Source organism: Notothenia coriiceps, unplaced genomic scaffold (genome assembly GCF_000735185.1).
Source record: "Notothenia coriiceps isolate Sejong01 unplaced genomic scaffold, NC01 NC01_scaffold00036511, whole genome shotgun sequence".
NCBI lineage: Eukaryota > Metazoa > Chordata > Actinopteri > Perciformes > Nototheniidae > Notothenia > Notothenia coriiceps.
In genome coordinates this window covers 269124-281770 of record NW_011369212.1, presented here as the reverse complement: position 1 = coordinate 281770, position 12647 = coordinate 269124, and the positions used below count along the sequence as shown (strand labels likewise).

At 40.1% G+C, this 12647-nt stretch overlaps 1 protein-coding gene across 6 annotated transcripts in view; it reads left to right on the top strand.

Moving 5' to 3' along the window:
• map7d1b (MAP7 domain containing 1b) overlaps positions 1-12647 on the top strand; it is a 42690-nt gene that overhangs the window by 10936 nt on the left and 19107 nt on the right. For 4 of the 6 annotated variants that reach the window (XM_010792538.1, XM_010792540.1, XM_010792537.1 and 1 more), the window contains exons 2-5: positions 7142-7351; positions 9910-9978; positions 10218-10238; positions 12379-12542. In XM_010792538.1, coding sequence (XP_010790840.1) covers positions 7142-7351; positions 9910-9978; positions 10218-10238; positions 12379-12542 — 464 coding nt within the window. The remainder of the gene's footprint in view (positions 1-7141; positions 7352-9909; positions 9979-10217; positions 10239-12378; positions 12543-12647) is intronic. The other 2 variants (XM_010792542.1, XM_010792539.1) reach the window with 1 other exon arrangement.

The following is a 12647-nucleotide window of genomic DNA, read 5'->3' as shown; positions in this document are numbered from 1 at the left end:
GATTACAACGAGAGTTACAACGAGAACGTGACGTCATATTTACACTAGACGGATCCTTTCTAGCCATAACCCTTGAGCTTAGACAAAAATAATAAGGAAATAAAATAAAAGTATTTTTAGGGCTATTTATATTTTGTTGCATGGTTGAAAGTGTTTCGTATCTTGTATTTTTAGGTGATACTGTGACACATAAATAAAAAACNCTCTGCTCTGGCTCCCTTGAGCTTAGACAAAAATAAGAAGGAAATAAAATAAAAGTATTTTTAGGGCTATTTATATTTTTGTTGCATGGTTGAAAGTGTAACACTTTCAACCATGCAACAAAAATATAAATAGCCCTAAAAATACTTTTATTTTATTTCCTTCTTATTTTTGTCTAAGCTCAAGGGAGCCAGAGCAGAGGGTTTAAAGGGCCGCATGCGGCTCGAGGGCCGCCGACCTCTGGGTTAGACCTATTCAGACATCCGAAAGGAAGCCTTGATTTGAGCTGTTGTTTCTCTCAGCACACCAGTGTCCCAGGAATGTTCTTCCTCTTCTTTTCCCTAAGGCGTTGATTCTTGTTTCCTTTATTTTTGAAATGCACAGAGGAAGAGGTGGTGAAGTAGTCCATGAAGGCCACATGTGCAGTGAGCATAACAATTATCTTCCTGCCAAAGTTTTTTAAATAGGGCTGCCAACACTCACGCATTGAGCGTGAGAGTCACGCAATTAACCCATATCTCACGCCACACATGCCTTTCCTCACGCTAAGTTTTCGTCCGAAAATAAATGTATATAAAAATAAAGTGAAGGAAAAGCAAACCGAGCGGTCTACGAAATGAGACGGTCTTCTGGCTTAGTTCAGTAAAGTTGGAACGATATTGGGAGATTCTTATTTCACGGATCAATAACTCATGAACAAAAAAAAAAAAGCCAATACGCGCCGTGCTCCGAGCTGGACACATTCAATTGGTCTCTATCCGCAGCCGGAGAAAGAACGAGTGCTCAGGGACCGTCTGCAAAGTGCAACTCCGAAAAAAGAGAATACAATAATATTCAATCACTATTATACAGCTTATTACTACCAAACTCACCACACACATCAATAGTCTCCTGTTGGTCATACAGCAAGGAGTTTGGAAGAATATGCTTTTGAATAATTGTGGGGAATATTTATAATGTAAAATCTTCAATAAATATGGCATCATCTTAAATAACTTTACTATTATACAGTATATTTCTACCAAACTCACTATTTGCATTGTTGTTGTTAGCATCTGGTTAGCTAGCTGCGCTAATGGATATTAGAAGCTGTTTCTAAAACAAGGAGAGGGAGAGGTCTGTCCTGTCAGACTGAGAGAACTACAGTGAGGTAAGGGACTCTTTGAGTGTTTAGATAGTTAACTTTAGTCTAGTTATCTCAGTGGGTCTCAAACGTTTTGTTCACCATTTATGAGAATAAATGAAAAACAGTTATGAAATACTATATGACAGTAAAACAAGAATACAGTTTAAAAGGTGAGTGATTTGTAAAATATCCATAAAGAAAAAGAAAATCTGTGTACAGTTCTGTTTCATATGGGTGTTGAGAGATGTATCCATAAATTCCTTTTGCTCTCAAAGTGCACCAGATTGATGCATTTAACTTCAATACTGGTGTGAGTGTCCCTATATGCCATTTTATATGCTGTGAGCTGATTATTGTGCCTTCATTGTAAGAGTCGCGGGTACACTGTGTATGTGCGTATTCCACTGTAGCCCCGGTACATTAATGGGAAACCCTAGTTTGTAACACTGTACACATGAACGTTTCTTTTTTCGGTTCACCAAAAAAAAAATCTCAGTCCGAGCTGAACTCAAATGTTAGCAGCCCTGTTTTAAATGAGATTTTTTTTGTTGGGAATATTACAAATTCCTGGAGATACTTAATCTGATTTCGTGCATTCTGTGGAAGTGACATCTATCAGATAATGTCCTGTTGCTTTGACAACACATACAGTATTGAAGCTCTTTGGTTTGGAGGATTTTAATCCTTTGAGTCCTTCGCACATGCAGACAATGCAGACACATAAAGACACACATTTGGTGTTCAACGTGCAAGGGGAATGTGGATGCCAGGGATTCCTGAGGGTGTCCTGACCCAGATCCAACATGTCCCACTCATCACAAAGAAACACACACACACCCACACACACACACACAACATGCCCATACTGGCTCTCTAATGAACATAACTCCAAACAATAGAGCTGACCTGCTTCACACCACACGGGGTTCTTCTCCCCTCCGCCTTTCGACAAAGTCTGATTTAAGAGATGCTTCCCTTCAAACACCCAACTCATGAATAGCTTTTTATAAATAAACTATTACTATATTTTGTAGATGTCAAAAATCTAATTTGTAATACCTACATGAAACTAATTATTCCAGAATACAAATGCAGCCCCAGTGCCTATAGGTGCATGTAGTATGTGATGTCATTTAATGTATCTATCCCATTTTAGTATAGCATTGTGCAACTTTGTTAACACAATATTCATTTGTCATTTTCACATGTTCACCTAGTTCAATCTAATTCAGTTGAATAAAACAGGGAATGAAGGTTATCATTTCATTTAGCGTAACTTTATCGATATTGTTTAGTTGACAAAATAACTGAAAAGCATCGAAGCTATTTCAAGGTCATTTTAATTTTCTTTAGAACATTCTGTCTTTATCCCAATGTTGAAAAGAAAAGGACAAAGAGGGTGAACAAGATGCTCAAATTGAACCAGGAACGTTGAAAAATGATATTTTATGTACCTTAATGACTAAATCATAAAGGTGAATGTCTGCTTTTTCCATATAAGCTGTTTTCTGAGCTAAATTAGTCTTATTGTGTGCACCTAAAATACTTTATAACAGTGTGCAAAAGCATAAAAAACGCATATGAGTTTGATTAAGAATGTAAATGTTGAAGCGGTGCAGTGCAGATAGAAAATGAGTGTTGGCCTACTGCCACACTTACATTTCCAACACCACCAAAATGTCCATCATGCGATATTTCGATCATGTTTACCCATCCCACAGACTTACCGTGTTTATTCTGCACATCTTCTTCCTGCACGACCCATCTCCACGTTGTCAATTACAAGGCACCTATACTGGAAAATCCTCAGACCATTCACATCACTCAAAACAGGTCATGTTTTTTGTACAATTTGTTTGTCTGTTGGTCAGAAGGATTACGGAAACACAACTGGCCCGATTTTCAAGCAACTTGGTTGACAGGTGTAGAATGGTCCAAGGAGCAACAGATAGCAGATAATCACTTTAATGTTTGCTCTCCAATTGCTCATATAGTTCTATTTGTGATGCACTACCATTTATTTTTGAGAGGGTCCTGCGCACAGGTGGTACAGATGTTGGTTGTATGTAAAAGTAGAAAACAGTGATCAGCAATAAAAAATATGAAAACAAAAAAATAAATAAACAAAAGTGCACTCAAAGAACGCAGACCGCTAGTCTTTCCATAATCTTGCTGACACAAACAAACAAACAGTAATAAAAACATTGCCACAAAGCGAATCAGAAGTATAAGCATCCTTAGTCTACAGTATTTCCTCAATTGTCTAAGAGTAACACATATAATATCTAACAGTCTACAGATTTTTCCTAACCATCATTGGTCAATTTCTGTCTGCATTGGCATCTGGTTTGGCAGGTTGTTAACTCTCCTTTGGACGCCCTCCTCTATTTGATCCTGTTATTGATTATAACAGTCTTTTCTGTGCCAGATGGATTTGGATTAGAGCAGCCAAAATGTGTGCCACACACAAACCAAATGAAGTTGTCCTGCTCCGCCTGCTGTGAATCTGGCGTACCACATGCTGCAGTTTGTGGTCACTGCGCTGCCCCAAGGTGCCTCGACAGGAGCCAGCCCCTTTTATGGCCGACATTCTCAGTAGGGTGCTTATCGCTATTTATAAACCCAGAGTTTGTCACAGTGGCACAGAAACCTGAGATGGCTGTGGAGGGGACCAGGGGCTCTGTAGGAGGGGGGTGAACATCATGCTGAATGTGTGTGTCTGTGTTAAATGGAGTTTGTCACATGAATGGCTGATCATGTGCGATAAGATGACTTGACGCTGACCCTGTTGTTCTGAAAGGCTGTATGGTTTATCATCGTCGTTTTAGGGACGTCGATGAAAACATGTTTTATAATTAAGTGAACATAATTTAATTGAGATATATTCACATATTATAATTTTTAAGTAGGTTAGTTGTTAGTTTTGTAAGTAATTGTGAACATTTGACACAGACATTACCCTAGTCCTATTTGTCTGTAATCATTTTGGAAATACATTTCCTATAAGGCTTGAGGGGACATACACAGGAAGTATAATGCTGCCATGTGTTCAGTGAGCTATGCTGATGCCACTTGAGCCCTGTTTTTGCCAGTAATTAGCTACATCATACAAATTGGCACTATATAAAGTATGCCGAATTAGCTATTAGAAGTCCCAATTTGTCATCATGAAATTGACTCATGAAATTAAAGACAACTATCACTAGATTATTTTAATACTGAAGAAAACTAGTCATGTGACATCTGCTCCTCTGTCGGGTTCACTGCGCAGATTGTCATCAAAACACATCACTTGGTTTCCAAAAGCCTAACCTTTACAAATTGGTGTTAAATAAAGTGGCCCTATATTGGGGGCTAAGTCTTATTTTGTTCAGACTATACAGCATTAAAGTCAAATGTTACCCTTAAAAAAGTACCATGACTCATCTTAATCAACAAATACAGATTGTCAAAACATTGTAAAAAACACAGTCCTTAAAACATTATGCAAACGGTGAAACAAAAAAAGGAAAAAGAGAGTGACCAATTTAAAGCATTAATAAGTAATGCAAAAATACTGCAGTTGGACAACATGTCATGTCCTGATCTGCCTGTCTTTAGGCTATATTCTCTTTTTCCTCCCTAGAATATTTAGAATTCTAGGAATGAAAGTGGTCTTAGTTGCTAATCATTCCTAATGTGGACTCAGTCTCTGTTACAGCCATGTAAGGCTGCTAAACTGATGAAATACACAAGTCTACCACACTGTAATCTTCTTAGGCGAGGAGGAGCACTGCAATCCTCTTTTAACCAAATCCTAATCCTTTCTTTAACATCAGGTAGAAGCATATTTCTTTCTTACTCTCTGATGTAAACACACTCTGATTCACTCCCTATCATTCCTCCATTAGTATTCTGGAGTTCAGGCTGTGCATTAAGCTCCGTGCTGAAGTACAGTGGGGGCGTCTGGAGAGGAGCCCAGTGTTAATCTGTGATTCATCTGGTTGGGTGAACATTTGGACGGGCCTGTGGAGAGCTTCACGCTCCATCTGCCCCTTGTTGGCTGCAGAGGAGATCTGGCCTGGAGCCTGCAGCCTCTCACCTTCTTACCTCACTGTCTCTGAACTCCTGTCTCATTATTTCTCCAGCTCTGGGACTAGCTGTTACTGTCTTTATCTCTCCTCCTTTATTCGTCTTTTCAAATCCTTCCCTTTTCCTCCTCCGTCATTGTGCTGCACCATTTGTCCACTCTCTCATTGTCCCCCAGCTCCCCTTTCTCTATAAACCTCTCTTCTCACTCTCCACATGTCCTTTCAGAAGTGCACAAATTGTCCCTTCTTCTTCTTCTTCTTCTTCTTCCTGCTCCGTACCCCCTCCATGCGTCACTGCTCTGTTTGTCACCATCTTTGTCAGTGTGACAGCCAGAGAGGGTAAAGGAAGGGGGGGGGGAGTCGAACAAGCAATAGCCTAGTCAGTGACGGTGTCAGCCGGAGTGTGAAAACAGAGTCTGAGAAGGGATTAAAACAGGATGTGTTCTGTGGCTTTTTTCTGCCTCTCTGTCGTCCTCTGTAAGGGTCAGAGGTCAGGAAGTCTGGCCTCGTGACCGGATCTGTGTGGAGGAAGTCTTCATAAGGAGGCCTTCATTCTGTACAAAACATGATTGAATGCAAGTAAAGATTATTGTTGTTATGGATTAATCAGTAGGTTCAATGCCAAACTTTAGATTTTAAATGAAATGTTCAAGTCAGTTTACCAAACATGGTAAAAGCTCGAGGACAAACTTCAATTACAGTTGTGTTAAATCTCTCCCTTTTTTTATTTGTAAAAATGTTGTATTTTTTGAGCCAGAGAGTGCTGTGATTGATAGATATGGTGGTGAACGGGTGAGACAGAGGGGAGAATATTGCCCGAATGTTTGGCGAACCAGATAGGAACCCGCGTACTTGGCAGTGGGCACCTCAAATGGGCTGCCTGTTCTAAACACAACCTGCAGCCCAAATCTCTCACATTTTAAACATAAACATGGTCTTTTAGCGTACATTTTCAAAATGCTTTTTGCGTCCCATCAACAGTCCACAACCTAAACATTAACAAAAAAATAATTTAAAACAGTGAAAAGCTGCTTATTTTAGAAGCAGAAACCAAAAAAAGGTATAATCTTCACATAAATAATGACTTTAAACACTTTTTTATCGTGAACGTTTTTGTTGGGGATAATTCAACCAATTATCATTCATTATCCCTGTGATAACAACTGTGTAAGCATTCATCTTTTTAGGGAAGCTGAAATAAACACAACAAACTCTAGTGTGTTTCTTCTGCCCCATAGGAAAAACCAATGTGTATAATAAAATATCCCGCCTTTTTAGTTCAGAGAATCTGTTGAGTTGGCTCCACTCCTTCAAAGACAACGGAGATTTCCTCCCAAGCTTCTGTCTCACCTACTGCGGTGTGTTTACAGCTGCTAATATGAGGCCCTTTATTTCAGCTCTAAAACCTTCAGGGACGGGAGTGCAGTGCTGCACATCGACTGATGTGTGTGAATTGCATGTGAAGGAGATGTTAATGATTTCTAATTAGGCGAAGTGTTGCGTTAATGAAGTTGCACAAATATTTCCAAGCTTATAGTGAAGGTGTGTCATGGATGTAGACAGACAGTCACTAGCAATGGAAAACACACTAGATGCAACCAGACGTCACGTATCAGACACAAAGCTGTGACAGCACAAAGGAAACTATGCATTATCATGGTGTTTTAATGTTGACATGACAGATCATTTAATAAAGCATCTATGGTAACTCGTCTTAATCAATCTGTGTCTTTTCTTCCTCCAGCTCTTCCTCTGCAGACGGAGTCTCAGTCCATCCAGAATGGGGACAAGTCTCTGGGGAAGGACGTCCTGACTTCAGATGACTCCGCCGTCACAGACCTCTCTCCTAAAACAGACTCCAGCCCCATCACAGAGACCCCCACTAACACAGATGCCTCCTGCAAGACAGATGTGAGGCCCTCCACCCCGGGCAGCAGCCCTCAGCCCAAGAAAGGTAGACATATGGAGGTTTTTGCTGATAAATATGAGCTACAAACACATAACATCAGTCCTGGGTAAGCTTGCAAAGTCAAAGACAGCAACATGTTAAATCTCTGCCCTGTTAAAACCGATGCATGCCCCCTTTCTTGTGCATCAAGTAGAAGCAGTAAAAATGTTATTTTTGAAAGGCTTACAAGAAATACGAATTGAAGCGGAATATTTTGTTAAACATGATTTTGGAAATTAGCACATCCTTATGATATGAATGCAACCTTACTACACTCTTCATTCTAAGGTTTTTGAGTATTGTATCCCATTCAGCCAGCAAAGCATGAGTGATGTCAGCTGCTGATTTGATAGTGATAAGGCCTTTCTCCTGCCAGTGAATCCCACAGGTGTTGAGTGGGGTTAAGGTCAGCTCCCTTTGTGCTGGCCGGTCAAGTACAAGGAAAAAAGAAGAACATTTTCAAATACTACACGTTGCTGCTTTCAGTTGGAGTTTGTCATTTTTTTCCTTTTATAAGCAAAAATATGAAAGGGACTGCTACAATTGCTGCTGCTTTTGTGCTTCATTTGTAGGCAGATGAGTGCAGTGATCAGATAGGATGCTGGCTCCTAGAGATAATGGGGTAATTAAGTTAGAGTGATGCAACAGGGGGACAATGGTGCACACTTGAATGGCTGTCAACCAGACACAATGCAAGGTCACAGTGATCCTTAGTTTGTCTTATGGTTGCAATCACAAAAGCTACGATTACAAGTGTTGAAACTGGCAGCAGCAAAAATAGCTGCTTCTGTTACAAGCTAGTTCTGTTTTTGTTCTACTTGGTAAGTTGTTTAATTGCTGCTGAGGTGTAGAATGTGGAGTCAGCATTTTCTCCTACAGCTGCTGGCCATGTGACCCCATCGGGCTGTTGGCTTCCTCATCTCATTTATTAAAAACCTGCTTCTTTGAAATGGCTTAATTGCTCCACATAAAACACGAAACCGCCTCCGTCGTTATCAGGGAAAAAAGTTTGAAACCCCCTAAATGTATGAAACTGTGGCTATTTTTTCACTCTTTGTCCTCATGGAAGTTTCGATGTACATTGAGTCATTCTCACCAGACAGATGGTAGTGGCTCGAGCCAAATCGTCCTGTGCTATTGGGGGGACGGGAGACTGAAGCATTGAGTGACGTGTCAAGTACAAGACCTCCAGACTGATGAGGTTTATTTATTCTCTGCACTTCATAGCGTCTGCATGTCAGCCAGACTGAAGTGCGCAGCTGAAAAAACTCTCCGAAAGGTGGGGAGGAAATTCAGGTTGCCATGGAGACACTGCTGAAGTGCTGCAGGGCGCCGTGATTGGTTGAGAATACATACGCAGCATACATATTACATAGCGTGAAGGAGAACCACAAAAGGAGACGTGCACCCCGGGGGTCCTGGTTTCAGCCGTGGTTTTTTCACAGCCAGTTTCTAGAAGATAGAGATGCACAAATCCTCATGTTCCACCGCTGCGTCTTAGAGTGTATCAGATACATGCTGATTATCACTGCAGCAGAAAGACAAGAGGATATTCCCAGTTACAGTGGACCTGCATAAGAGTTTTAACATTGAGTGTATGAGGAGACGGAACTGCTTTGACCTGATTAACTCAATCAATGAATGAAACCTGCAGATATAGGTTTTATATATATCGAAAAGCAACATGATAAAGACTTGTTTTTAATCAGCAACATTCAACGGAAAACAATTCATCTTGGGGGTGGCGCTCATGATGCTCACAGCTTTAAAAAATCACACATATAAAAAGCCAGAAACAGTGTCACTGTTACCTCAAACAATCTGCTTCAGCTGCTTTTGAACTGGGTCGCTTCTATTGTTTCACTAAAAACATATTGTCGACTGATGTAAAGTAACAGGACAGTCTCACAAGTGATGCCTTTCTGTTGACATTTTTTAGATAGCAATGCTGTGCCACCACATGTCTGTATCCCAGGTGTTCCTCTTCTCCCGTTACTCCTGAGGGATCCCAAGGCATTCCCGGGACAGATGGGATGTGTAATCCCCCTCAGCGTGTTCTGCCTTTGCCTTGGGTCGTCTCTGAGTTAGAGTAGTTCCATGAAAACCTCTCGAGGCACGCGTATCAAACAAATCCTAATCAGATACCCCAAGCTCTTTCTAGATTTCTGAAGTAGTTCTCCTTAGTTCAGCTGAGCCCTTTATTGTCTTTGATCGACCTGCTCAGCAGCAGACAGCAGGCAGACACAGTTAGCGACTAGCTTGTGCTTAAAGTGGAGCATTAAGCAGCTAAAGAAACAGATATTTCCATCAGGAGGTGGTGGAGACCAAACCTGGAGCTAAACAACTCAGAAAATGAATATCTCGTACATTCATATGGGGGACAAACATGACTTCAAATAACAACAAAATCTTGCTCAGTAACTGCTTGATGTGTTGAAAAGCAAATGTTTTAGAGTTTGTTACTTAAATGTTCATCTTTTTCTGCCCCTAAGCGACCACCATATAATTAGTTTTTGGAGGTTTAAGATGTACGTTTCAAATGAGAGCTTTATTTTTCCCTGCAGATTCGATGAGCTCAGAGCAACGACAGAAACTTGCCAAGGAGCGGAGAGAGGAAAGAGCCAGATATATTGGTAAGAAATACTAAAACTGTTATATTAAATACATTTAAATACGTTTCTTTGAACAAATTTGATTACTTAAGAGACTCAGTTTGTGATGCATGAAGCTGGACATTTTAATGACCAACTTGTTGCACGCACACCTTCTGTTCCTTATCTAGTATTAACATTTCTCTTTCCTCTGTCACTGTGCTCTTGTGTGACTGACAAGTATTGTCGTCTCTTATTGTTTCTCCTTGAATGGCTTTCAGAACAGCAAACTCAGCTGCAAGGTAAGGGGCTTCACTAAAACCCGATGAAGCATTTGTGCCGCCATGCTATTTGGGAATAATCACAGTCATGTCATTTCTTCAGCCCTCCATGATTCAAATATGTTTTTACCTTTCTGTCATTGCGTGTCATTTTTGAACCCTCAGCAGTTCATTGTCTACGTTAATTTTTCCGCTTATGTTTTGTTTAAGTTTGACTTTATGTTCTTCTGCATTTCTGCGCAGCATGCGTGTCCCACACCTTAAATCATGGTTTTACTTTATGGCTGCAGAATGAAACTTTTCCCTCCTATAAAAAGATTTTTCCAGTCTAAAAAACTGAAAGACTATATCTACTTTTATAACAGAAGGCTTCTCCCTGTGGATGTAGGCAGCCAATCAGAGCATAGCTTGTGGGGCGTTTACCCGCAGAAGCGCCCCACAGAGACAAGGTCTGATAAATGAGCAGCCATTACCGTAAACTACTAGCAGGCCTTTCACAGAGATTATATTTAATTACTACCTTCATTAGCATCAATAATGTGGTCATGCTGCAGCACAGAAGAAAGGGAGTTCGGCCGTGTTTTTATCGATAATATCTGAAGTTTACTCAGCGTCCGTTTAGATTGCTGCAGTCTGCTTCTGTCTTTAATTACATGGTGAAACGTTAAGCCGTTTTAATGTGGAGCATGCAATTTCTTCAGCCCAGGATGCATATAATTGCATGTAGGTCGCAAAACATGTTTTATTTACATGTATCCAAGAAACAATAAAGGATTGGGGTTTTGTTATGTAAAAGCAACTCGAATATTTTAGCTTTCTCTGAAAAAGGGGAAAATGAAAAGCCATTAAATAGACACATTTTTCATCCTGCTGCACGGAACACAGACATAATGGGATGTTTTCAGGAATTGGATTCATGGAGGATGAAGAAAGCTTTCTCATTGCGAATGAGGCTCAGACTTGTGCGCCTCATTAATGAAGACGAGCTAAAGAATACTGAACTTGATACAAAAAAAGGTCTTTGCTTAACCACACTGCTACATCCTTGCAGTACTAATGCCGTCTAACTCCCAGCAATATGAGGTAACATTGGATCATGCCATGCTATTGCTTTTGTTGTATCCAGCATGTAACCAACCTTCATCATCATCATACTCTCCACACTGCCTGACATATGTTATATAAAAAGGTTAGAGTATATGCGTGAAGTTTAATTCAAGAGGATTGATTGCTGTTGAATTGTTCCTCAAAGCAATGAGCCACAGCAGCGTATGGAGAAAGAGTAGCAGGCGTCTGCCGGAGGGAGCTGTAACACACAGCGGGAAACTTCTGCTTATTTACTGTTATCAGGATTATAGTGTAATGAACACAGCAGCTTCCATCTGCTTCACCCATTCAGTTCAAGATTCAAGAGTTCATTGAAACTCTGATGGAGAAGTTCCTTTAAATCACTTATTTCCACTGAGTATTACTATACTTCACATACTCTAGACAGTCATTAAAAATATTCTTGTTGTGAAATTTGGTTCTGATAACCAGGGTCTCCAGAAGATAGATATAATGAGCTTATCACTTCACTGAATCTTCTGTAGTACCAACATTTTCATTTATCTCGTGAAATAACTCTCCCAAATGTTCATCCAGTGCCCCCATCATTTTGTGGATATAAATGACATTTCTTGACAAAGACTGGATAGATTGCCATGAAATGTATGTTAACACTGAGGCTGAGGCTGTAACACAAATTACAGCCTCAGCTTTCATTTGTATTTTTTGCTCATTGTCAGCATGCTAAACACACCAATCTAAAATGATTAACAGTTAATATCACTATGTAAACATCAGGATGGTAACTTGCATCATTATGAGCATGCTTTAAAGAGCCACAAAGTACTTTCCAAACATCATATCAGAACCGTGCCATATAGAAAACATGTTGTATTATTATTATAATTATGAATTTTGAAGATTAAGTGGTTGACATTACATAAATAAATAGCATGGGTTTTGCTTACAAATCACTTTTCAGATAACCACAACATTAAAAGGAAATATCTCAAATGGGATGTCATCAACCTTTTTTCCAACTTATATATTTTTTCTCCATCTATTCTGAATTTCTGTTTAAATGTTAACCTCTCTCTCTGTGGTCACCCTGCAGCCACAAAGAAGGCCCAATGGCTGCAGAAAGAGGATAAAGCCCGACGTCTGAGGGAGAGTCAGCTGGAGGATCGCAGGAGAAAACTGGAGGAGCAGAGGCTGAAGACCGAGAAACGCCGAACTCTGCTGGAGGAGAAACAGAGACAGAAACTAGAAAAGAACAAGGTGAGAGAATACAGTAATTCATGAGGGTCAAAACCATTGAAACATGGATTGAATAATGATACTGGATAAAGTCTTGGCTTTCCAATTAATGCTATGTTTAAAGCT